Source organism: Mobula birostris, chromosome 16, assembly GCF_030028105.1.
Source record: "Mobula birostris isolate sMobBir1 chromosome 16, sMobBir1.hap1, whole genome shotgun sequence".
In the NCBI taxonomy this organism is placed as follows: domain Eukaryota; kingdom Metazoa; phylum Chordata; class Chondrichthyes; order Myliobatiformes; family Myliobatidae; genus Mobula; species Mobula birostris.
This window is the reverse complement of record NC_092385.1, coordinates 10535775-10561483: the sequence shown is the minus strand read 5'-3', so window position 1 is coordinate 10561483 and position 25709 is coordinate 10535775. Positions and strand designations below refer to the sequence as shown.

Genomic DNA, 25709 nt, shown 5'->3' with positions numbered 1-25709 from the left:
TGTGCTGGGTGCGTTCCAACTACCGCTGCACCGCTGCATTCATTGCAGCCCCGGTATCGGTCTGCGGCCCAGATGTTGGGGTGATGGGACACTGGGATGTCATCTCATTGTCGTCTGTTTCCATCAAGGCAGGCAGGTCATCTTCTTCTATGTCTGCCTGCCTCAATGTCGAAGGTCGAGGTTCGTCGGCTGCTGTGGAAGGCTTGAAAAACAACAGTATGCTTGACTGCTTAGCCTCACGCATTTTTCTATCATACAGTTCTTTGTAAGCACTCAAACCATCCTGCAAATATGCCCTAAGCCTACATACCCTTTCAAAATTAAAGTCATACTTTTCTGCATTCATTGCAGTGAAAATCTCACAGTTGCTTCACGCTCACTTCCTGGACGACTTCACTTTCGGTCCGTTCGCTACTGCATTTGGTTTCGATTGTTATCCTTTCCTCTTTCAATTGCATCAGCTCTTCATCTATCGGTTCTTGGTCATGGGATGCCAAAACCTCTTCAACATCATCTTTGTCAGCTTCCACAAGCCAAACTCACTTTGTCCTTACTTCGTTCACTACAATCGAAATGCTTAATTATGTCTAGCTTTACGCTAAGTGTAACACCCTTATGAGCCCTTGAGGGCTTTTCCGATACCTTAGAACTCAGCTTGCTAACGGCTGCTCAAAATAAATCGACATAATGCACAGATGCTCACAGGCACGTGTTTAAACAACGCCAGCTAGAATGCAGTTTCGGGGGAGGAGCTTGGCTGCTCGGGGTACACACTGCCTTTTCGTAACAGTGAAAATACCTTCTGTTAGCGAAAACAGGTAACTAATGTAGGTCTTTCGTAACAGCGAGGTTTCGTAAAGCGAACGTTCAAAAAGCGGGGGACACCTGTATCTAATCAGCCAATCATGTGTACAGCAACTTAATGCACGAGAGCATGCAGACATGGTCAAGAGCTTCAATTTTTGTTCAAACCAAACATCAGAATGGGGAAGAGTTTGGATCTAAGTGACTTTGACCGTCGAATGATTGTTGGTGCCGGCCAGACAGGGTGGTGTGAATATCTCAGAAACTTCTGATCTCCTGAGATTTTCACACACAGCAGTTTCTAGAGTTAATAGAGAATGGTGCAAAAAACAAAATATATCCAGTGAGCAGCAGATCTGTGGGCAAAAACGCCTTGTTAATGAGAGTGGTCAGAGGAGAATGGCCAGACTGGTCCAAGCTGACAGGACGGTGACAGTAACCTCAATAACTACGTGTTACAACAGTAGTGTATAGAAGAGCATCTCTGAACACACATCACATCGAACCTTGAAGTGGATGGGCTACAGCAACTCCTGTACCTAATAGAGTGGCCACAGAGTGCACTTCCACTGGGATTTAAAATCTGGGTTTAAAGTGTTAAGTGGAACGATGCAAATTTTAAACTATCCCACATTTGTCTATTTGAATTTGTGTCTTACAGAAGTTGGAAGGTTTGAAGCATTTCCTTTCATCTAGAATGATGTACGTTTATGAATGGGGGAGGAAGGCTCTCTTGGACTCTGGCCAACACGGCCCTTCCCTCCCTTATCTCAGCCAAAGTGTGTCCGCAATTTAATGAATGGGTTCCACCGGCAGGAAGACAGGGTGGAGGGGGGAGGGGGCGGGGAGGAGTTGGCAGAAAAAACATTGGCCAGCCACAAGTGACAGTGGTTTCTGTGGTTGATGTCCTATGGAAGTAAGTGTCACTTTGGCAGAACAAGGCTAGCAAACCACAAAACACCAAGGGTGAGGATGTATTATGCAGCCTGGCTCTGGGTTGTCACGGATTGGTTAGAAAGAAAAGTCCAGCTGCAAGAATTCAGTTGGAAGTGAGTCTGCTCAAGACATGAGGACATCCTGCTTCGTGAGTGAGACCACAAGACGTTAAAAGTGAGGTCCCAGCCAGTGCTAAATCCACCCTAACCACAGAATCAGGGAAATAAATATCTTTAAACAGAGATCTGGTTTTAATAAAGACCACCATTCATTTCAAACCACTCTACAAAAGGCAGTTCTTTTTTTTCATAGTGAAACAGATGGCGAGAATGGAGACTAGGAATGCAACACTGCTGGGAGAATTAGCTGCCCTTCTCTACAAGATATAGGAACAGAATTAGGCCATTTGGGCCATCAAGTCTGCTTTGCATTTCATCATGGCTGATCCATTTCTCTCTCAGCCCCAATTTCCTGCCTTCTCCCATATCCATTCGTACCCTCCCTAATCAAGAATCTACCAACCTCTGCCTTAAATATACCTAATGACTTGGCCTCCACAGTCGCCTGTGGCAACCAATTCCACAGATTCACCACTCTCTGGCTAAAAAAATAACTCATCTCCATTCTAAATGGATATCCCTCTGAGGCTGTGTCCTGTGGTCTTAGACACTCCACCACAAGAAACATCCTCTCCACATCTAATCTATTGATTCCTTTCAACATTCAACAGGTCTTAATGAGACTGTCCCCTCATTCTTCTGAATTCCAGTAAATACAGATCCAGAACAATCAAATGGTACTCATATGATAAGCCTTTCAATCCCAGAATAACCTTTGTGATCCTCATTTGAACCCTTTCCAACGTCAGCAGGTAAGGTGCCGAAAACTGCTCACAATTCTCCAAGTGAGGCCTCACCAGTGCCTTAGAAAGCCTCAACATTACATCCCTTCTTTTTATATTCTAGTCCTCTCAAAACAAATGCTAACATCAATCCCTGCGACTTGCTCAAACAAAGGACTAGAGTATTAATCCCAGCATCTGCTGCCGGATGAACTCAGCTGCCCTCTTCAGGCCCTGTTCTTTGCTTTACAGAGCCAATTTTCCAATGTTTAATTCCCTCTATAAAGGATTTGCAATATCAGGTCAATGTATATCAAGCAGTAGTAAATGAAGGGAACTGGACTTGCTGTGTTGTCTAGAAGACACTTCGCCACTCATCCGAGAGGCTTCTTCATTCTAATCTGTGGTAGGTAGTTTCTGGCTTATAAACTCTGAGTTGTTTAAAGGTATAGCAACCACATGAAGGTTGTTAAGAGTCATAGAAGTAATAAGAGGGTCATTAGTCTTATCTTTGCATGACTGGAGGTGTGAACCGTTGAGGAGACGCTGGGTTAAAGAAGTTAGGACTACATTGTAAGTAGCTGATAGGTGGTATTGTACTTCACCTCCTCTGTTCAGGGATGGGTTTTCCAGTTTGACAAAGATGGCCTCTTTAACCCCTCTTTCAAAGCACCTGTCCTCCCCGTGCAAAATGTGCACATTGTTATCATCAAAGGAGTGCCTCTTGTCCTTTAGGTGTAGATAGACTGTTAAGTCCTGACATGAAGTGTTAGCCCTGTGACGAGAGTACACATAGATTAAGATATTAACTGTCCTGTGCTGGCACCAGTGGGATCAGCAGTTGGTCTGCCACCGGTCTTCAGGAGAAAGAGAGATAAGGAAAACAATGGAGCAGCATTTGGAGATGTTAATTAAGGGACGGAAGGAGAGCTGTCTAGAGCGGCTCCCCCTTTGAACCCTGAACTGTTTGAAGTGATGGACAGGCGATACCCCAGCAGGGGGATAAAAAGGGACAGGTTCGCTAAGGCAAGACACACACGACACCCCGAGGTAAAGAGACCCTGGAAGCAGTGCGTCTCCCACAAGTCGGTGGGAGGTTTTGGAGGGCTGTTCGCAGGACCAAGCCATAGACGCACAGGGTGGAAAGGTACAATCGGCGGGAACCTGGTGTGTGTCCGCCCTTGCCTAGGTGCTAGGTTCACTGCAGAGAAACGATCGTATCTGGAAACGGAGGGGTTACGGTCGGTGACCTCAGAAGACATCACAAAGGGCTCGCCCGAAAGCTGACTGCGAAGAATATTGAAGGTCTGTGTGGAAGCCGTTTGAATATTCATTCGTTTTTGCTCTCTCTCTCCTTCCCCCCACTGTCCATCTCCCACGGCAGTGATTACTGTGAACTAAACTGAACTCAATTGAACTGAACTTTGCGTCACTTTGAAACTGGTCATTTACCCCTAGACGACGATAGAGCTTGATTGATCCTGTTATCCTAATTCTGTGTACATGTGTTTATCATTGCTGAACTGTTGCATTTATTATCCTTTTGATTAGAGTACTGTGTTGCTTGTTTCTTTAATAAGACTTTCTTAGTTCTAGTAATCCAGACTCCAACTGAGTGATCCATTTCCGCTGGTTTGGCAACCCAGTTACGGGGTACGTAACAGCCCGCCTATGTTGGGCCATCCATTTGTGATTACAGTATCGTCCTAGCATCTTTACCCCGCTGTCTCCACAACAGTTCACACCTCCATTTATGCAAAGATAAGATTAATGACCCTCTTATTACCCTCTATGACTCTTAACAACTCTCATGTGATTGCTATACCTTTCAGAGTTTATAAGGCAGAAAATTACCCACCATGGATTGGAACTGAAGCCTCTTGGAAGAGTGGCGAAACATCTTCTAGACAACACAGCAAGTCCAGTTGCCTTGATTTACGGTGACCTGGATGACTGAGAGCCTTCATAGACAAGTATCATTCAACCATCCTTCAGCACAACCAGGTTACCAGTTGTACATAGGCTGAGCCCCAGAAGCTTCATCTCTAAACCTCCTGCCTCCCGTAAACAATCCCCCAGTCATCTGCTATTGGATACCAGCAGCCAATCAGAAATCCAGTTGGCAGTGAGGCACTTCGATAGCCAACTAAAGCATCCTTCAGCCTTCAAAAAGACTCCTATCAATACGTTAGAAATAATGACCTAAAGGTGCTAATAGAAAAGGGAGATCTTTTAAGTCCCAGGTGCTACAGAAATTTCCTGAAGATTTTTTATTTGTTTGGGATTCCACAGAAAACTCTAGGGGAGTAGCAGCCTCCTATTGACCTATGCAAAGGTGGAAAAGTAAACATTATTTTACTTCATCCTTCAGGAAGTATGCCAGAAATTCAAGGCTTTCTCACTACAGAAACTCTTCCAACAACTAAAGTCCTACACAAGCATTTGACAAGGTTCCTCACGGTAGGTTTATTCAGAAAGTCAGGAGGCATGGGATCCAGGGAAGTTTGGCCAGGTGGATTCAGAATTGGCTTGCCTGCAGAAGGCAGAGGGTCGTGGTGGAGGGAGTACATTCCGATTGGAGGGTTGTGACTAGTGGTGTCCCAGAAGGATCGGTTCTGGGACCTCTACTTTTCGTAATCTTTATTAACGACCTGGATGTGGGAATAGAAGGGTGGGTTGGCAAATTTGCAGACGACACAAAAGTTGGTGGTGTTGTGGATAGTGTAGAGGATTGTTGCAGATTGCAGAGAAACGCAGATGGAGTTCAAACCAGAGAAGTGTGAGGCGGTACACTTTGGAAGGACAAACTCCGAGGCAGAGTACAAAGTAAATGGCAGGATACTTGGAAGTGTGGAGGAGCAGAGGGATCTGGGGGTACATGTCCACAGATCCCTGAAAGTTGCCTCACAGGTAGATAGGGTAGTTAAGAAAGCTTATGCGGTGTTAGCTTGCAGAAGTCGAGGGATAGAGTTTAAGAGTCGTGGGGTATTGATGCAGCTCTATAAAACCCTGGTTAGGCCACACTTGGAGTACTGTGTCCAGTTCTGGTCACCTCACTATAGGAAGGATGTGGAAGCATTGGACAGGGTACAGGGGAGATTTACCAGGATGCTGCCTGGTTTAGAGAGTATGGATTATGATCAGAGATTAAGGGAGCTAGGGCTTTACTCTCTGGAGAGAAGGAGGATGAGAGGAGACATGATAGAGGTATACAAGATATTAAGAGGAATAGATAGAATGGACAGCCAGCGCCTCTTCCCCAGGGCACCACTGCTCAATACAAGAGGACATGGCTTTAAGGTAAGGGGTGGGAAATTCAAGGGGGATATTAGAGGAAGGTTTTTTTACTCAGAGAGTGGTTTGTGCGTGGAATACACTGCCTGAGTCAGTGGTGGAGGCAGGTACACTAGTGAAACTTAAGAGACCACTAGACAGGTATATGGAGGCATTTAAGGTGGAGGGTTATAAGGGAGGCAGGGTTTAAGGGTCGGCACAACATTGTGGGCCAAAGGGCCTGTACCGTGCTGTACTGTTCTATATTCTATGTTCTAAACACAAAAGACATGTATTTCTATAGCAAGTGAATGTTTGATAGCCAATTATGTATTTCTGAAATGTCATTGTTGATATGTGGGAAACATAACGGCCAGCTTGGGTTAAGCAAACTCCCACAACAGAAATGTGACCATACAATAAGGGGTGAATGAGGTACACAAATTATGAGGGGTATCATCATAGTTATGTGCGGTGTTATATTGACGTGGGCGACCGTGGTCTTATCTATAACCATGATTGTTCTTACCAAATTTTTCTACAGAAGTGGTTTGCCATTGCCTTCTCCTGGGCCGTGTCTTTACAAGATGGGTGACCCCAGCCATTATCAATACTCTGATATGCACCAACTGCTCAGTCGACCAGCCACCATCTGCTCCCATGGCTTTACGTGACCCCGATTGGGTTGTGGGGGGAGGCTGAGCAAGTGCTACACCTTGCCCCAGGGTGACCTGCAGGCTAGCAGAGGGAAGGAGTGCTTTACATCTCCTTTGGAGAAGTATCTCCACTCTGCCACCCATACGAGGGTAAATACACGCAGGTGTTTCTTTTCTCCTTCTGGTTGGATCATAGGTTTAGAGTGAAAAGCGAAATATTTAAGGGGAACCTGAGGAAGAACCTCTTCACCCAGAGGGTGGTGCGAGGGTGGTGCGAGTGTGGAATGAGCTGTCAGCTGAAGTAGTGGATGTGAGTTCAATAAAACTCAACTTGATCTGACTCACTAACTCCGTAATTTTTCCTCTTGTCTACAGCTCTGTGTCCAATCTGAAGCCCGGCCTACTGGTTTCCAAGAAATAATTTAGAATTAAGTCCAGTGGCACAAAAATAATTGGGCAAAGTCCCTGAGAACAGAACTCCTGGTCAGCATGGCAGCGTAGCAGTCAGCGCACCACTTTACAGTGCTAGCATTCACCAATCGCGGTTCAATTCCCGCCACTGCCTGTAAAGAGTTTGTACACCCTCCCAAGATGCTCTGGTTTCTTCCTACATTCCAAAGACATACGGGTTAGTATAAGGGTTAGTTATTTTATATTGCCTTGGTCTACGTTATCACGCTATGTTGGAGTCCAGAACGTGGTGCACTTGGGGCTGCCCCCAGCACATATTTGTAGTTAGAGACCGAGGTCTGCACAAGTACAGGTACATTGAAAAAATTCCATGCAGCAGCATCACAAGCTTGTAGATTCAGACAGCTACATACAGAATGTTTGGGGGCAGCATGGTAGTGCAGTGGTTAGTGTAACAGGATTACAGCACCAGCAACCGGGTCTCAGGTCTGCTCTTGTCTGTTCGTCCTCCCCATGACAGCGTGGGTTCCTTCCACAGTCCAAAGAGACATTGGTTAGTAAATTAATTGGTCATTGTAAATTGTCCTGTGATTAGGTTAGGGTTAAGTGGGTGGGTTGTTGGGAGGTGTGGCTCTTTAAGCGAGGAGGGCCTGTTCTGCTCTGCATCTCTAAGTAAAACAAGTAACTCTATGGCAGCCCCAGCCACCAGGGATCAGCTCTGCTATTGTCTGCAAGGAGTTTGTTCGTTCTCCCCATAACCGTGTGGGTTTCCTCCAGGTCCTCTGGTTTCCTCCCACATTCCCAAGGCGTACAGTTAGGGTTAGTGAGTTGTGGGGGCAAGCTATGTTGGCATCAAAGTATGGTGACACTTGTGGGCTGTGCAGCACATCCTCACTGATGATGCAAGTAATGCATTTCACTGCACGCTTCTATACAGCAAATAAGATAACCCTCAACCGCCCAGCTAATAAATTTGAGATTCCAGATTTAAATTTATTTATTAAGCATACATCAAAACAGACAGTGAAATGCGTTGTTGCGTTAACAACCAGCAAACGAAGCATGGAGATATTGGAGGGAGGAGGGGAGTGACAACTTTGAGGAAGATGGTTGCTTTGGGGCAGTTACTACATTCATGGCATTAATGTTGTCTTCATGTCAGATTAAGTCAGGGGGGTGTACAGGTTTTTTTACTGTTGTTTTTACGTCAGGAATATGGAATGTCAGCAGATGGTCAACTGAACCTTTAACTTTCAGGATTAAAGCCCACTGCAGCATCCGATTAAAGGACAATAAATAGGCTCGTCAGAGCTACTCTTTCCCCACTTGACTGCCTTTTGCACATAACACAACCTAGGGCTAGTAACATGGGTTGTCCCTAGACACTTAAAAAAAAACTCGTCTTTCCGTAATCTCTCCTTTGTTAAAACTGGAGCGTGAGTTCAACTTCCCCAAGGTAATGTCCTGAGAGCAGCCAGCAGTCCAAAGGTTAATTATGCACGCAGAAAGTACCGATATCTGCAAGGAGCTCTTGCTCCGGAATTAAGAAGTGGCACCAGCACACTCACCTCTTTCTTTTCCTGATGTACAGAACCTGTATGCAAGGAAAAGTAGTCATTAGTGGAAAATGCAGCATGAAAAGGAAAAGAAATCAAAATCGTAAGTCATTGGCGCAGATATGGGCCATTCAGCCCATCATGTCTATTTTTTATTCTCCCTGCCTTCTCCCTGTAACATTTGACACTCTTACTAATTGAAAACCTATCAACCGCCTCTTTAAATATACCCAATGACTTAGCCACCACAGCCATCTATGACAATGAATTCCACAGATTCACCAACCTCTGGATATGGAAATCCCTCCTCATTTTTGTTATAAAGGGACGTCCTTCTATTCTGAGTCTATGCCCTCTGATCCTAGACTCTCCGACTATTTGAAATTTCCTCTCCTTGTTCACTCTATCTAGGCCTTTCAATATTGTTGGGTTTCATTGAGATTTGCCCTCATTCTTCTAAACTCCAGTGAGTAGAGGCCCAGATCCATCAAATGCTCTTCATAGATTAACCTTTTCATTTCCCGGATCATTCTCATGAACCTCCTTTGGACCCTCTCTAATGCTAGCACAACCTTTCTGAGATAAGGGACCCCAAACTGCTCAGAATCAAGGGCAAAATCTAGCACGGAAATAGAGTAGCAGCAATCCAGAATAATGGTGAGACAACACCACAAGCAGTGGGCCAGTACACAACCATAAAATGGCAGCCAGCATCATAGGTAAATGGAGCAAGCTGAGGTCAAAATTCCAGGGCAACAGCTTAATAAATTGGGATATAAAACGGCATAAACCTACACTCAACCACATGAACGGCCCATGAACCCATGAACTTTATCTCACTATTTCTTTTTTGTACTTTCTTTGTAATTTATAGTAATTTTTACATTTTGCACTGTACTGCTGCCACAAAACAACACATTTCATGACATATGTCAGTGATTACAGAGATTCTGCAGATGCTGCAAATCTTGAACAGCACACGCAAAACACTGGAGGAACTCAGTGCAGCATCTGTGGGGGAGTGAACAGTCGACATTTCGGGACTGGTGTAGGGTCTCAGCCCAGAATGCTCCTCCAGCATTTTGTGTGTGTAGTAACAAAGGCAAAACCACATTAATCATTGTGAAGGGGATGTATAGTAACCAGAATAAGAAACATCTAACAAACAAACAATAAAAATGCCGAAAATGCTGGAAACACTCAGCAAGTCAGGGGTGTCTATGGAGAAAGAAACAAGAGGGAGTCGCAGTTGTATAGCCGTTATTACAGCTCAGTGTGTCGGAGTTTAGAGTTCAATTCCAGCATTCTCTGTAAAAGGTTTGAAGTCCTTACTGTGAACGTGTGTGTTTCCTCCAGGTGCTCAGGTTTCATGCCCTGTTCAAAGATGTGCCAGTTAGTAGGTTAACTGGCCATTGTAAGTTGTCCTGTGACTAGGCTAGGGTGAAATGGGAGGGGGGTGACCGGGCAGTGAGGCTTGTTGGGCTGGAAGGGCCTGAACTGTGCACTGTAACTCCAAATTTTCAAAAGTGTCAGAGACCTATTGTCAGAGTGGGGGGGGGGGAGAGGGGGGGAAAGGGAGGAAGAGAGAGGGGGGGGAGGGGGCAGAGGGGAGGAGATGGGGAGGGGGAGGGAGGGAGGGGGAGGGAGGGGGAGAGATGGGGGAGAGAGGGAGAGAGATGGGGGAGGGGGAGAGATGACGGAGGGAGGGAGGGAGATAGAAAATGAGAATGGATTTATTAAGTTTTAGTTCTCTTTGTTAATTCTACAAAGGGTGTCTAACCTTAAAAATTGACTCCAATTCTCTCTCCACAGATGTTGCCTAACCTGCTGAGAGTTTCCAGCATTTTCTGCTTCTGCCTCAGATTTCTAACAAATGCATTTAATTCTGAACTTCATCAGAACAAGTTATCTCCAATGGACCATTTGGCAAACTGTGCCCGAAGTATACAACATGGAAACAGGCCCTTTGGCTCAATATGCCCACACCACTGTGTTGTCCAGCAAGCTAGACCTATCTGCAAGATGTTTTTTGATAAAGCCATACATTCTTCTTGACCTTGGAAACCTTCCTCTTTTAAGTATTCTGAGGTTTAATTAACAAACTGACTTACCATGGCCACAGTTAATGCTATAATGGTGACAACTCCAATGGGAACAAGCACCAGCCCCATTCTTGATCTCCCAGTTTCTACATTAGGCAGGAGAGTGGCAGTTGTGTTGGTGCCATTAGTCACCATGGTGACAGTCTGAAACGTCACCCTGTCTGTGACATTGAAGTGCTCTGTTCCAGGTGCCATGCTGAGGAAGGAAGCTGTCATGTTGGTTATGTTGTAGTTAATGCTGGAGATCAGCAGGGACATCTTCTGAAACTGTTCCAGCCCTTGGCCTCTTGGTGGAGCTCAACCTGACAGATACCCAGGTACATCCTTGGCAAGATCATACTGATGTGGTCTCCAGATGAACATCACACCCCTCCCTGAAACATCAGATTGGAGAAAGTTGGCATCGTTTCCATGACAAAAGCAAACACCTCGCAATCTACCTTGTTGTGATCTTGCATTTTATCGTTTACCTGCCCCATACTTTTACACTTTATTCTGGATTGCAATTGTTGCACCTTATTCTAGCTCAATGTACTGTGTAATGATTTGATGTGTATGAACAGTGTGCAGGACAGGTTTTTCACTTTAGCTTTGAATATGTGACAATAATAAACCAAATCCAATTCCAATACATAGGAACTGTGCAGCTGGGAGACCCAGTGCAGTGAACAGCAGGATATTTGAGACCCAACAAGCTGTGCTACAGATAGAGGGACAGATATTCACTTGCTTTGCATCTCAAATATGCGGGACAGCTGCAGAGAAATGGTTAGCAGCCCTCACACAAATCCCAAAGGATCATCCACTCAACTCCAGCTTCCAAGCACATGTGGATGACAAGTGGAATCCTTGGTGCCTGAGGAGTTAGAACTTAGAACAGTACAGCACAGTACCGACCCTTCAGCCCACAATGTTGTGCCAACATTTTAACCTGCTTTAAGATCAATCCTACATAGCCCTCCATGCTTCTATCATGTTTCTTAATAGCCCCTAATATATCCGTCTCTACCACTACCCGTGGCAGGGCGAATCATGCACCCACCACTCTCTGTGTAAAAAATCCTACCTCTGACATCCCTCTTACGTACTTACTTGCTGCCCATTGTGCCTGCCGGTATTTAGAGCAACAATGAAGATCCTCCATCTCTGTCTGTCCTTGGCCACCTTCTCTGTTGTGCCCCAGCTATGTTTCAGGGTCAGCCATACAGGTGCTGAGTGGAGACTCAGGAATGCCATTGCACACAAATGTAGAAGGATTCTTCATCATTGCTGCTTCTGTAACAATTCTGTTTTTACCAGTCAAGGGTTGTTAGCCCTGAGCTGAATCCCTGAACATGAAGGACCAGTGGACCACAATTTATCTGCTCTCAACCCTTTGACCTATTTGGTGTGGGTAACCCTACCAGGAGCTAAGGCACAAGGCCCTGACTTGAGCCAACGTAGCTCTCCGGGTTATAGAGGCACACAAGCCTTGAAACCCTGGCAAGGTTGTGCTTCTCTTGCAGGATATTCCTTATACTTTCCTCTAATAACCTTAAAATTTTAAGATCTTAAGACACAGGAGCAGAATTAAGCTACTCAGCCATTTCTGCCCTGGGAGAAAAATATTCTCTGCCTCACTCAGTGTATACCTCTTATCATCCTGTAAACCTCAATCAAGCTTCCTCTCATCCTCCTTCACTGCAAAGAGAAAAGGTCTAGCTCACTCAAGAGGACCAGAACTTTGGTGTGGTTCGGAGGCTTGTGTGCAGACTTGGAAAAAGCTGCAGGAGATTGTAAACTCAGCCAGTTCAGTCACTGGCACTTGCCACCCCACCATTGAGGGTATCTTCAAAAAGGAGGCATCCACCATTAAGGACCCCCCCACCAACCAGGACATGCCCTCTTCTACTACTGCTACCATTAGGGAGGAGGTACAGGAGCCTGAAGACACGCGCTCAATGTTTTAGGAACAGCTTCTTCCCCTCCACCATCAGATTTCTGAAAGGACACTGAAATCATGAACATTACCTCACCATTTTTGCACTAATTACTTAATTTGATTTCATTTTTTTTATTGTAATTTAAAATATATTTTATGAATTGCATTGTACTGCTGTCGCAAAGCAACAAATTCCACTTCATATGCCAGTGATAATAAACGTATTATATTCTGGAGAGGAGAAGCAGGTCAACCCTCCCAATCTGATCCTAATTTTATCCCAGCCCAAGTGAACATTCAGGGTGTAACCATGTCACCCAAAACTCTGCTGTGACAGCAGCAGAACTCCTGGCAATGTAACTCTAAACGTGTGAGAAAGTGTTGGCTGTGTTTCTGCTCGCAATTACCTAAGCCCAGCTGCTGTGTGTGTTTGACAACTGTGCTCCTTCAACAGCCCCACATTGTTTCACTTTTGTCACTGTTTTTTTTAATTCCCTCCCCATTCCCTGTGTGCAAATGGAAAGAAATAGCAGCATCCATCGCCAGGAACTGGCACTAGGCAAAAGTTAATTAACCCTTTGTGTCTCAACCCTGTGGTAACATTCCTGCTTCAGTAGAAATATGGTCAGGTTAAAAAGCCTGAAGTTAAAACATACAACATACAGTTAGTGGCCACTTTTTAAAGTGATAAATGGCTACTAAGTGTATGTTCATAGTTCCCTGCTTCAAGATTCGACGTGTTGTGCATTCAGAGATGCTCTTCTTTACACCACTGTTGTGACACATAGTTATTTGAAATACTTTTGCCTTCCAGTCAGCTTGAATCAGTCTGGCCATTCTCCTCTAATCTCTCCTATTGACAAGGCACTTTCGCCCACAGAACTGCTGCTCACTGAGATTTTTTTTCTTAGTTTCTCACGCCATTCTCTGTAAACTCTAGAGACTGTTGTGAAAATCCCAGGAGATCAGCAGTTTCTGAGATAATCAAATCACACTTGCAGACACCAGTAATCATTCTACAGTCAAAGTCACATAGATCACATTTCTTCCTCTTTCTGATACTCGGTCTGAACAACACTGAACCTCTTGACTTGTCTGCATGCTCTTATGCTTTGATTTGCTGCCACAGGATTAGCACCATTTAAGGTGGTGCGTACAATGCTCCCTCAGTCAATGTCTTCCAGATAGTAAACAAAGATAGCTTTTTTACCATTTTTATGTCTGTTTTTCACCTTAAATGTGTTTCTGGGACTGTTCGAGCCTATGATTTACAGCTGGGAGATTGTTTGAGTGATCTAGCGCTTTGCTGGCTTCGAGAAGATTCCGGGAAACAAGTGTGTACTTGGTCAGATGTGAAGAAACTTCGAGACAGGGCACGAGCCAATGTTCAACTATGTTTCGCTGTTTAAAGTGTCCATTAGTCGCCGATTAAAGGATCGAGGAAGACTGAGATATCGGGGCGAATGCAGAAGGCGAGCGAGAGTTTTAATGCTGACTGCCTGCCTTTTGATTGCTGCTAGAGAAGGATTCTGTGAGCAACCTTTTGCTGTGTGTCTCGCTGTGCCAAACGGGTAGGCCTTTCTGCCTCATGTGGTGTCCCTCTCTTTCGATGAATGTCAGTGATATCATAGGATGGTATGGTGGTTCTGTGTTTATGGATTGGACTATTGTGTTATGGACTGTGGACTTTTTCAGGCTTATGGTCTTTATATTGTGTTTTTTTAAAATCACCTGTTCCTTTCCTGTTTTGTAGTGTGAGAGGAGGATGATTGGGGGTTGATGTTCTGTTAGTGTTCTGTTAGTTTTTCCGGGGTTGATGTTCCTGTTCCATTTTTGTGCAGGTGGAGTGTTGGTGTTTCTCTCTCTGAATGACTTTCATGCTCTTTGTTTCATGGCTATCTGGAGAAGACAAATTTCAGAGTTGTATATGGATACATGCTTTGATAATAAATGATTTGTGACAAATATGATTATATGATATATATGTGAAGTATCTGAAATACATCTTATGGAAATGTTTGTTTGATGATGAACTTCAATAAAAAATAAATTACAAAAGAAAGATATTTGCATTAACGAACAGGTGTACCTAATAAAGTGGCCACTGAGTTTATATTATATATGTATATCTAATTTATGTATTATATATAAAGGTGGGAGGAGAGATAGCAGTGCACTGCGCATGCGCAGCCCTCCGGTGAAAATGATATCATATCTGTTAAATAGGGGCCGTGGACAATTTTGATTTGATGAAGACAGATGTGAAAGCAAAGAGGAACATCTGGAGAAATTTCTGAAGCGCAGGTTCGCTGCTGTTGTTACTGCACGAACGAGAATCTTCCGGAGGGAAGACCTCAAAATCCCCGGCTTTGCCTGCTGTTGGCGACCGAGATTGAGGTCGAATTATTCGGATAGAGATGGTGCTCGGTACTCTGTGTCAGAGGGCTGATCGGAGGCTCGAAGTTTTCGGACGACTCAGAGTCAGACTGTGGTCAGGCGTGGCAGGGAGAGTTTTTCTTCCTTCTCTCGGCTGCGTGAGATGTGGGACATTTCAGAGACTTTAAACTTTTTACTGTGCTCATGGACTGTTCTTCATCAAGTTATGGTATTGTTGCACTGTTGTAACAATATGTTATAATTATGTGGTTTTGTTAGTTTTTTCAGTCTTGGTCTGTCCTGTGTTTTGTGATATCACACCGGAGGAAATACTGCATCATTTCTTAATGCATGCATTACTAAATGACAATAAAAGAGGACTGCGTGTCTTCATAATCTAATTATATATAATTATATTTAATTTATAGATAATTTAAGGTATAAATTATATGATTTATAGGGTTATCTGGGCGAAGGTGTCTGATGCTGAGAGACACAAAACACTTAATGACCCCAGGTTACATCAATGATGATGTGTCCCAGCCCATCCAATGATGCATCTCAGCATTGTTTCTTATATAATGCATATTATATATATATATCAGTAAATGTTATCCCAACACCAAATGTTAATCTTAGACAGGAGGCTAACCATCTAGATATTGTCACGATTGCCTGACAGAAAGATCATCATCCTGACAGCTTCCATCCCTCAGAACAAACCTGGCCAGAGCAGACTAAGCCACACTGCCAACAGTTGCTTACATCCCTTCTCTAACCGGGATTTCCCTCTGAGCTTTGAGCCCCGCTTTGTGCCTGGTGAGAAGGTGGGAGTTCTCAATGAAAGCACATATGGCAACTGGCAGACAGCTATTGAGAAAAGGTATAGAAAGCAGATGAAGTGGGTGAGCTACTTAAATGCTCCATTAGAGTGGGAGCAGTGGGATTTTATGTGATAAATCAAAGGAGTCGCTATTTTAAGGAGCTTATAAAATGCTTCTACCATATATCCTTTTTCAGCAAGACTGCATTAATTATTTGCAACTATTCATTGCCACAGATGGCTGTGGAGGCCAGCTCATTGAGTATACTTAAAGCAAAGTTTGATAGGTTCTTGATTAGTAAGGCTGTCAAAGATTACAAGAAAAAAGCAGGAGAATGGGGCTGAGGGAAAATAAATCAGCAAACACAATGGGCTGAATGGCCTAATTTTGCTTCTGTGTCTTACGTTCTTATTCGCTTACTCTCATTCTTGTACGTCCTGTAGAACAATTAGTAATGTAATTTAATCTAATTTATAATAGTTAACATAATCATAATTATTTATTACATTTATTATTCATAATTTATATTTTATAACTATTCAGAAATCTGATGCAGAGGGAAAAAAGCTCTTCCTAAAACGTTGTGTATGTGTGTGACGTCAGGCTCCTATCCCTCCTCGCTGATGGCAGTAATGAGAAGAGGGCATGTCCCATTTGGTAACGGTCCTTAGTAATGGAAGCTGTTTTCTTGAAGCCCTGCCTTATGAAGCTCAATAGAACTGAACAGCAAAATTCTGTTCAAAAAGAGGTAGGGTTTGGGAATGGCCTAAGGGGGGAGGAGGGATAGTACAGTCAAAGAGTTAGCGTCATGACGCATGGATACAGGCCCTTCATCCACTGAAGTCCACAGCAACCATTAAAAAGTTATATTAATCCTACTTTATTATCCCCACATTCCTGTCCACTCCCCTAAATTCTTCCACTCATCTCTACAGCAGGGAATAATTTACAGTGGTCAATTAACCACTGGGATGTGGGAGGAAAACCACACATTTACAAAATGAACATTGCAAATTTCACATTGATAGATAAACTCTTCTTGGGCTTCCAGACAGGTACAGGTTTTGATTATAACCGATGTTTCAATGCCAAACTCTCCCATCTTCTTCAGAGACGATGCCTGGGCAAGTCTGGTCCGGTGGCATTTATACCCCAATAGTCAGTCCCTCCTGATTGGTTAGTCCTCATCCAAATCAGGTTTCTACTCTCCTATCTTGTTCACAATTGAATTCCAGTTCTTACTGAAAGAGAGACCTTCGGCTTTGTTAAGGTTCTTTTCCTCTAGTTTTATTTCAACAGTTTCCTTTACCAGGCAGTCAAAAAAGCCATTGGCACAGTAGTTAAAGTCAGTCCTACGACCATTGTGAATGCAGTGTTCTGATACCACCAATTTCTCCAGGCAACCCAAACACAGGGAGCACAGGAGGTGTATCTATTTGGGCTACTCGGAGAAATCAGCAGTAGCAGAACACTGCATTCGCAATGGCTATAGGATTGACTTTGAAGGCACAAAACTACTGTGTCGCGCCAACGGTTTTTGGGACCGCCTGGAAAAGGAAGCCATTGAACTAAAACTAGAGGGAAAGAATTTTAACAAAGACAAAGGTCACACTCTTAAGTAAGAACTGCAATTTGATTGTAAACAAGGTGCACAGCAGAGACCTGATTGAATGAGGACTAATCAATCAGGAGGGACAAAAGACAGGGGTATAAATACCACCAGATCAGATATGCCAGGCATCATCCCTGAAGAAGATCATAAGACATAGGTGCAGAATTAGGATATTTGGCCCGTCGTGTCTGCTCCACCATTCAATCATGGCTGATCCTTCTTTCCTCTTCTCGGTCCCACTCGCTGGCCTTCTCCCAGTAACTTTTGATGCCGTGTCTAATCAAGAACCTATCAAGCTCTGCCTTACATACACCCAATGACCTGGCCTCCGCAGCTATCAGTGGTAACAAATTCCACAAATTCACCACCCTCTGGCTAAAGAAATTTCTCTGCATCTCTGTTTTAAATGGACACCCCTCTGTCCTGAGGCTGTGCCCTAGGCTCCCCCACCATGGGAAACATCCTTTCCACATCTACTCTGTCTAGGCCTTTCAACATTCGATAGGTTTCAATGAGATCCCCCCCCCATCCTTCTAAATTCCATCAAATAAAGACCAAGAGCCATCAAACATTCCTTGTATGATAACCCTTTAATTCCCAGAATCATCCTTGTGAACATCCTCTGAACACTCTCCAATACCAACACATCTTTTCTTAGATAAGAATCCCCAAACTGTTCACAATACTCAAGGAGAGACCTCACCATTGCCTTATAAAGCCTCAGCATCACATCCCTGCTTTTATGTTCTAGACCTCTTGAAATGAGTGCCAACATGGCATTTGCTTTCCTCACCACTGACTCAACCTGCAAGTTAACCTTTAGGATTTTCTGCACAAGGACTCCTAAGTCCCTTTGCATCTCTAATTTTTGGATTTTCTCTCTGTTTTCTACTACCAAAGTGCATGACCATGCATTTTCCAACAATGTATTTCATTTGCCACTTTCTTGCCCATTCTTCTATTCTGTCTAAGTCCTTCTGCAGCCTCCCTGTTTCCTCAACACTACCTGCCCCTCCACCAGTCTTTGTATCATCTGAAAACTTGGCTAAAAAGCCATCTATTTCATCATCTAAATCATTGATATACACAGCATAAAAAGCAGTCCCACCACCAACCCTTGCAGAACATCACAAGTTACTGGCAGCCACCCAGAAAAGGATCCTTCTATTCCCACTCGCTGCCTCCTACCAATCAGCTAATGCTCTATCCCTGTTAGTAACTTTCCTGTAATACCATGGGCTCTTAACTTGGTAAGCAGCTTCACGAGAGGCACCTTGGCAAAGGCTTTCTGAAAATCCAAATATACAACATCCACTGCATCCCTTTATCTATCTTACTTGTAATCCCCTCAAGGAATTCTAACAGATTGGTCAAGCAAGATGTTCCCTGAAGGAAACCACACTGACTTTGTCCTATCTTTTCTGTGTCACCAGGTACTCCATAACCTCATCCTTAACAAATGACTCCAACATCTTCCTGATCACTGAGGTCAGGCTAACTGGTCTATAATTTCCTTTCTACTGCCTTCCTCTTTTCTTAAAGAGTAGAGTAACATTTGCAATTTTCCAGTCCTCCAGAAACATGCCAGAGTCCAATGATTTTTGAAAGATCATTACTAATGCCACCACAATCTCTACCATTACCTCTTTCAGAACCCTAGGGTGTAGTTCATCTGGTCCAAGTGACTTATATACACTTTGGTCTTTCAGCTTTTTGACCACCTTCCCCCTTGTAATAGTAACTGCACACACTACTCTCCCCTCACACCCTTCAACATCTGGCACACAACAGTGAAGACTGATGCAAAATACTCTTCCAGTTCACCTGCTATCTCCTTGACCCCTGTTATTATTTCTCCAGCCTCATTTTCTAGCAGCCCTATATCTCTCTTTTATTTTTTACATACTTGAAAAACTTTTACTATCCACCTTGATATTGTTTGCTAGCATGCTTACATATTTCATTTTTTCCCTTCTAATGATTCTTTTAGTTGCTCTCCATGGGTTTTTAAAAGCTTCTCAATTCTCTATCTTCCTGCTAATTTTTGCATTAGCTTTGACTTCCCTTGTCAGCCACAGTTGTACTATTTTGCCATTTAAGTAGTTCTTTGTTTTTGTAATACATTAATCATAGTCATACTTTATTGATCCTGGGGGAAATTGGTTTTCGTTACAGTTGCACCATAAATAATAAATTGTAATAGAACCATAATAGTTAAATAGTAATATGTAAATTATGCCAGTAAATTATGAAATAAGTCCAGGACTAGCCTATTGGCTCAGAGTGTCTGACCCTCCAAAGGAGGAGTTGTAAAGTTTGATGGCCACAGGCAGGAATGACTTCCTATGACGCTCTGTGCTGCATCTCGGTGGAATGAGTCCCTGGCTGAATGTACTCCTGTGCCCACCCAGTACATTATCCTGCTTCAGGTTTGATTCGAAGAAGGAGTCTGAGAGTCTGAGTGGGAGTGCCGAGAAAGACATTTTTGAAATTTTCGTTATTTTTTTTTCTCCAACGGCGTTCTGAGAGGCGGGACTGCGCAGGCGTGTGACGTCGGGCTGTGCAGCGCGGCAGATTTAAAAGGAACAGAGCCTCATAGAGCGGGCAGCGTAGTTTGCGGGCTGCGGAGTGAGCCGGGAGCAGAGTGAAGGCTTAAGGGCTTCGGCTCAACGGGCTTAGGCGGAAACAGGCGAGGAAGGTTTGGCATTCATTTTCTGCTGTTATTTGAGGAGAGGGGCAGTATGAGTGTGAGGGCAGTTTGCTGTTCTCGGTGTCGGATGTGGGAGGCCCTGGAGTCTCCAAGCCTCCCGGACGTCTACATCTGCGCCAAGTGCATCGAGATGCAGCTCCTAAGGGACCGCGTTACGGAACTGGAGCTGCAGCTCGATGACCTTCGTCTGGTCAGGGAGAGTGAGGAGGTGATAGAGAGGAGTTGCAGGCAGGTGGTCACGCCGGGGCCACGGGAGGCAGACAAGTGGGTCACGGTTAGGAGGGGGAAGGGGAAAGGTCAGGTAATAGGGAGTACCCCGGTGGCTGTGCCCCTTAACAACAGGTACTCCTGTTTGAGTACTGTTGGGGGGGACAGCTTACCCGGGGGAAGCGACAGTGGCCATGCCTCCGGCACAGAGTCCGGCCCTGTAGCTCAGAAGGGTAGGGCAAGGAAGAGGAGGGCAGTTGTGATAGGGGACTCGATAGTAAGGGGGTCAGATAGGCGATTCTGTGGGTGCAGTCCAGAGACCCGGATGGTAGTTTGCCTCCCTGGTGCCAGGGTCCGGGATATTTCTGATCATGTCCAAGATATCCTGAAGTGGGAGGGTGAGGAGCCAGAGGTCGTGGTACATATAGGTACCAATGACATAGGTAGGAAAAGGGATGAGGTCCTGAAAGGAGAATATAGGGAGCTAGGAAGGGAGTTGAGGAAAAGGACCGCAAAGGTAGTAATCTCGGGATTACTGCCTGTGCCACGCGACAGTGAGAGTAGGAATGCGATGAGGTGGAGGATAAATGCGTGGCTGAGGGATTGGAGCAGGGGGCAGGGATTCAAGTTTTTGGATCATTGGGACCTCTTTTGGCGCAGGCGTGACCTGTACAAAAAGGACGGGTTGCACTTGAATCCTAGGGGGACCAATATCCTGGCAGGGAGATTAGCGGGGGCTACTGAGGTGACTTTAAACTAGAATGGTTGGGGGGTGGGAATCAAATTAAAGAGGCTAGGCGTGAGGAGGTTAGTTCACTACAGGGGGATGGGAACCAGTGCAGAGAGACAGAAGGGTGTAAAGTGAGGGTAGAAACAAAAAGTACTATGGAGAAAAGTAAAAGTGGCAGGCCGACAAATCCAGGGCAAGCATTAAAAAGGGCCATTTTTCAGCATAATTGTATAAGGGCTAAGAGAGTTGTAAAAGTTGTAAAAGTTGGACATGGCTCCAGGGTGACCAGGGATGGGAGCTCAACGTTCAGGGATATTCAATATTCAGGAGGGATAGACATGAAGGAAGGGGAGGTAGGGTGGCGTTGCTGGTTAAAGAAGAGATTAACGCAATAGAAAGGAAGGACATAAGCTGGGAAGATGTGGAATCGATATGGGTAGAGCTGCGTAACACTAAGGGGCAGAAGACGCTGGTGGGAGTTGTGTACAGGCCACTTAACAGTAGTAGTGAGGTCGGAGATGGTATTAAACAGGAAATTAGAAATGTGTGCAATAAAGGAACAGCAGTTATAATGGGTGACTTCAATCTACATGTAGATTGGGTGAACCAAATTGGTAAAGGTGCTGAGGAAGAGGATTTCTTGGAATGTATGCGGGATGGTTTTTTGAACCAACATGTCGAGGAACCAACCAGAGAGCAGGCTATTCTGGACTGAGTTTTGAGCAATGAGGAAGGGTTAATTAGCAATCTTGTCGTGAGAGGCCCCTTGGGTAAGAGTGACCATAATATGGTGGAATTCTTCATTAAGATGGAGAGTGACATAGTTAATTCAGAAACAAAGGTTCTGAACTTAAAGAGGGGTAACTTTGAAGGTATGAGACATGAATTAGCTAAGATAGACTGGCAAATGACACTTAAAGGATTGACGGTGGATATGCAATGGCAAGCACTTAAAGGTTGCATGGATGAACTACAACAATTGTTCATCCCAGTTTGGCAAAAGAATAAATCAAGGAAGGTAGTGCACCCGTGGCTGACAAGAGAAATTAGGGATAGTATCAATTCCAAAGAAGAAGCATACAAATTAGCCAGAGAAAGTGGCTCACCTGAGGACTGGGAGAAATTCAGAGTTCAGCAGAGGAGGACAAAGGGCTTAATTAGAAAGGGGAAAAAAGATTATGAGAGAAAACTGGCAGGAAACATAAAAACGGACTGTAAAAGCTTTTATAGATATGTAAAAAGGAAAAGACTGGTAAAGACAAATGTAGGTCCCCTGCAGACAGAAACAGGTGAATTGATTATGGGGAGCAAGGACATGGCAGACCAATTGAATAATTACTTTGGTTCTGTCTTCACTAAGGAGGACATAAATAATCTTCCAGAAATAGTAGGGGACAGAGGGTCCAGTGAGATGGAGGAACTCAGCGAAATACATGTTAGTAGGGAAGTGGTGTTAGGTAAATTGAAGGGATTGAAGGCAGATAAATCCCCAGGGCCAGATGGTCTGCATCCCAGGGTGCTTAAGGAAGTAGCCCAAGAAATAGTGGATGCATTAGTGATAATTTTTCAAAACTCGTTAGATTCTGGACTAGTTCCTGAGGATTGGAGGGTGGCCAATGTAACTCCACTTTTTAAAAAAGGAGGGAGAGAGAAACCGGGGAATTATAGACCGGTTAGCCTAACGTCGGTGGTGGGGAAACTGCTGGAGTCAGTTATCAAGGATGTGATAACAGCACATTTGGAAAGCGGTGAAATGATCGGACAAAGTCAGCATGGATTTGTGAAAGGAAAATCATGTCTGACGAATCTCATAGAATTTTTTGAAGATGTAACTAGTAGAGTGGATAGGGGAGAACCAGTGGATGTGGTATATTTGGATTTTCAGAAGGCTTTTGACAAGGTCCCACACAGGAGATTAGTGTGCAAACTTAAAGCACACGGTATTGGGGGTAAGGTATTGGTGTGGGTGGAGAGTTGGTTAGCAGACAGGAAGCAAAGAGTGGGAATAAACGGGACCTTTTCAGAATGGCAGGCAGTGACTAGTGGGGTACCGCAAGGCTCAGTGCTGGGACCCCAGTTGTTTACAATATATATTAATGACTTGGATGAGGGAATTAAATGCAGCATCTCCAGGTTTGCAGATGACACGAAGCTGGGTGGCAGTGTTAGCTGTGAGGAGGATGCTAAGAGGATGCAGGGTGACTTGGATAGGTTGGGTGAGTGGGCAAATTCATGGCAGATGCAATTTAATGTGGATAAATGTGAAGTTATCCACTTTGGTGGCAAAAATAGGAAAACAGATTATTATCTGAATGGTGGCCGATTAGGAAAAGGGGAGGTGCAACAAGACCTGGGTGTCATTATACACCAGTCATTGAAAGTGGGCATGCAGGTACAGCAGGCGGTGAAAAAGGCGAATGGTATGCTGGTATTTATAGCAAGAGGATTCGAGTACAGGAGCAGGGAGGTACTACTGCAGTTGTACAAGGCCTTGGTGAGACCACACCTGGAGTATTGTGTGCAGTTTTGGTCCCCTAATCTGAGGAAAGACATCCTTGCCATAGAGAGAGTACAAAGAAGGTTCACCAGATTGATTCCTGGGATGGCAGGACTTTCATATGAAGAAAGACTGGATGAACTGGGCTTGTACTCGTTGGAATTTAGAAGATTGAGGGGGGATCTGATTGAAACGTATAAGATCCTAAAGGGATTGGACAGGCTAGATGCAGGAAGATTGTTCCCGATGTTGGGGAAGTCCAGAACGAGGGGTCACAGTTTGAGGATAGAGGGGAAGCCTTTTAGGACCAAGATTAGGAAAAACTTCTTCACACAGAGAGTGGTGAATCTGTGGAATTCTCTGCCACAGGAAACAGTTGAGGCCAGTTCATTGGCTATATTTAAGAGGGAGTTAGATATGGCCCTTGTGGCTACGGGGGTCAGGGGGTATGGAGGGAAGGCTGGGGCCGGGTTCTGTGTTGGATGATCAGCCATGATCATAATAAATGGCGGTGCAGGCTCGAAGGGCCGAATGGCCTACTCCTGCACCTATTTTCTATGTTTCTATGTTTCTATTATGTAGTGGATAGGAAACATTGACCAAGATGGCATGCAACTTAGACAGCATCCTCTTTTTGGACACCACCGTGAGAGAGTCCAGTTCCATCCCCACAACATCACTGGCCTTACGGATGAGTTTGTTGATTCTGTTGGTGTCTGTTACCCTCAGCCTTCCTAATTTTTCCCAGAAACTCACACCATTGTTGCTCTGCTGTCAGCCCTGCCAGCATCTTCGTCAAATTACTTTGGCCAACTCTTCTCTCATACCACTGTAATTTTGTTTACTCCACTGAAATACTGCTATATCAGACTTTACTTTCCCCCTATCAAATTTCAAGTTGGACTCAATCATATTGTGATCACAGCCTCCTATGGTTCTTTTACCTTAAGCTCCCTAATTCATTACATAACACCCAAACCAGTATAGCCGATCCCTTAGTAGGCTCAATGCCAAACTGCTCTAAAAAGCCATCTTGTAGGGAATTCAACAAACTGGCTCTCTTGAGATCCATTACCAACCTGATTTTCCCCAATCGACCTGCATGTTAAAGTCTCCCATGACTATCATATTCTATTTCCCTTTGAAATCTCTGGTCCACATCCCAGCTACTGTTGGAAGGTCTGTATATAATTGCCATCAGGGTCCTTTTACCCATGCAGTTTCTTAACTCAACCCACAAGGATACAGCAACTTCCGATCCTATGTCATATTGACCAACAAGAAGATGGCAGAGTTTGTCATTGAAACATTGGTTATAATCATTACTTGTACCTGGCTGGAAGCCCAAGAAGAGTTTGTTCATCATACACACCAGGAAAGCACTAGATCCTTTATCCACACTGACAGGGTTGAACCCGGGTTCAATGGAGCAGAGGAGCTGTGCGACTGTGCCTCCCGTGGACATGGGGAGATTTGGACAGGTATTCCAGAAAAGCCTTCAGGGAAGGGGATTTCAAAGAGGCGGTTGGTTTATTAGTCCAACGACAGAAAATGCAAAATTTAGGACTGACATCAAGGCGGTCTTTGATGAAGGAAGAAGAATATCACAAGAGTGTAGCAGTTTGATCCTTGAGTGATGAACCTCATGGGTGCCTATCCGACTCCAAAAATCCTGACCTGTTGCATCACAGCCTGGTATAGAAGAACCAATGCCCAAGAACTGAAAAGCCTACAAAAAAAATAGTGGATACAGTCCAGCTCATTAAAAGACCTCCCTACCATTGAGCACATCTACAAAGAGCGCTGTGACAAAAAAAGCAGCATTCATCGAGAAGGACCTGCACTATCTTTTCTCGCTACTGCTATCAGGAAGGAGGTCTTACACCTCAAGGTTCAGGAACAGTTATTACTCTTCAACCATCAGGCTCCTGAGCCAGCGTGGATAACTTCACTCACCTCAACAATGAATTGACTCTACAATCTATGGGCTTAATTTCAAGGACTCTACAACTCATGTTCTCAGTATGAGTGATTTATTATTATTATTAGTTTTTTCGTTTGTATTTGTACAGTTTGTCTTCATTTGCATATTGGTTGTTCATCACTCTTTGTGTGCAGTCTTTCATTGATTCTATTGTATTTGCTCATTTCGCTGTAAATGCCAACACGAAAATGAACCTTAGGGTAGCATTAGGTGACATATATGTACTTTGATAATAAAATTTTTAAAATTTGAACAGGATCAAAATCAAT

The 25709-nt window shown here is 44.3% G+C and overlaps 1 protein-coding gene across 2 annotated transcripts in view; it reads right to left on the bottom strand.

Annotated features, from left to right (window-relative positions):
• c16h3orf18 (chromosome 16 C3orf18 homolog) overlaps positions 1-25709 on the bottom strand; it is a 97270-nt gene that overhangs the window by 29864 nt on the left and 41697 nt on the right. For both annotated transcript variants that reach the window (XM_072280094.1, XM_072280095.1), the window contains exons 2-3: positions 10589-10953; positions 8490-8515 (exon numbers count right to left, since the gene is read on the bottom strand). In XM_072280094.1, the coding sequence (XP_072136195.1) occupies positions 8490-8515; positions 10589-10837 (275 nt within the window). In that variant the 5' untranslated portion in view covers positions 10838-10953. The remainder of the gene's footprint in view (positions 1-8489; positions 8516-10588; positions 10954-25709) is intronic.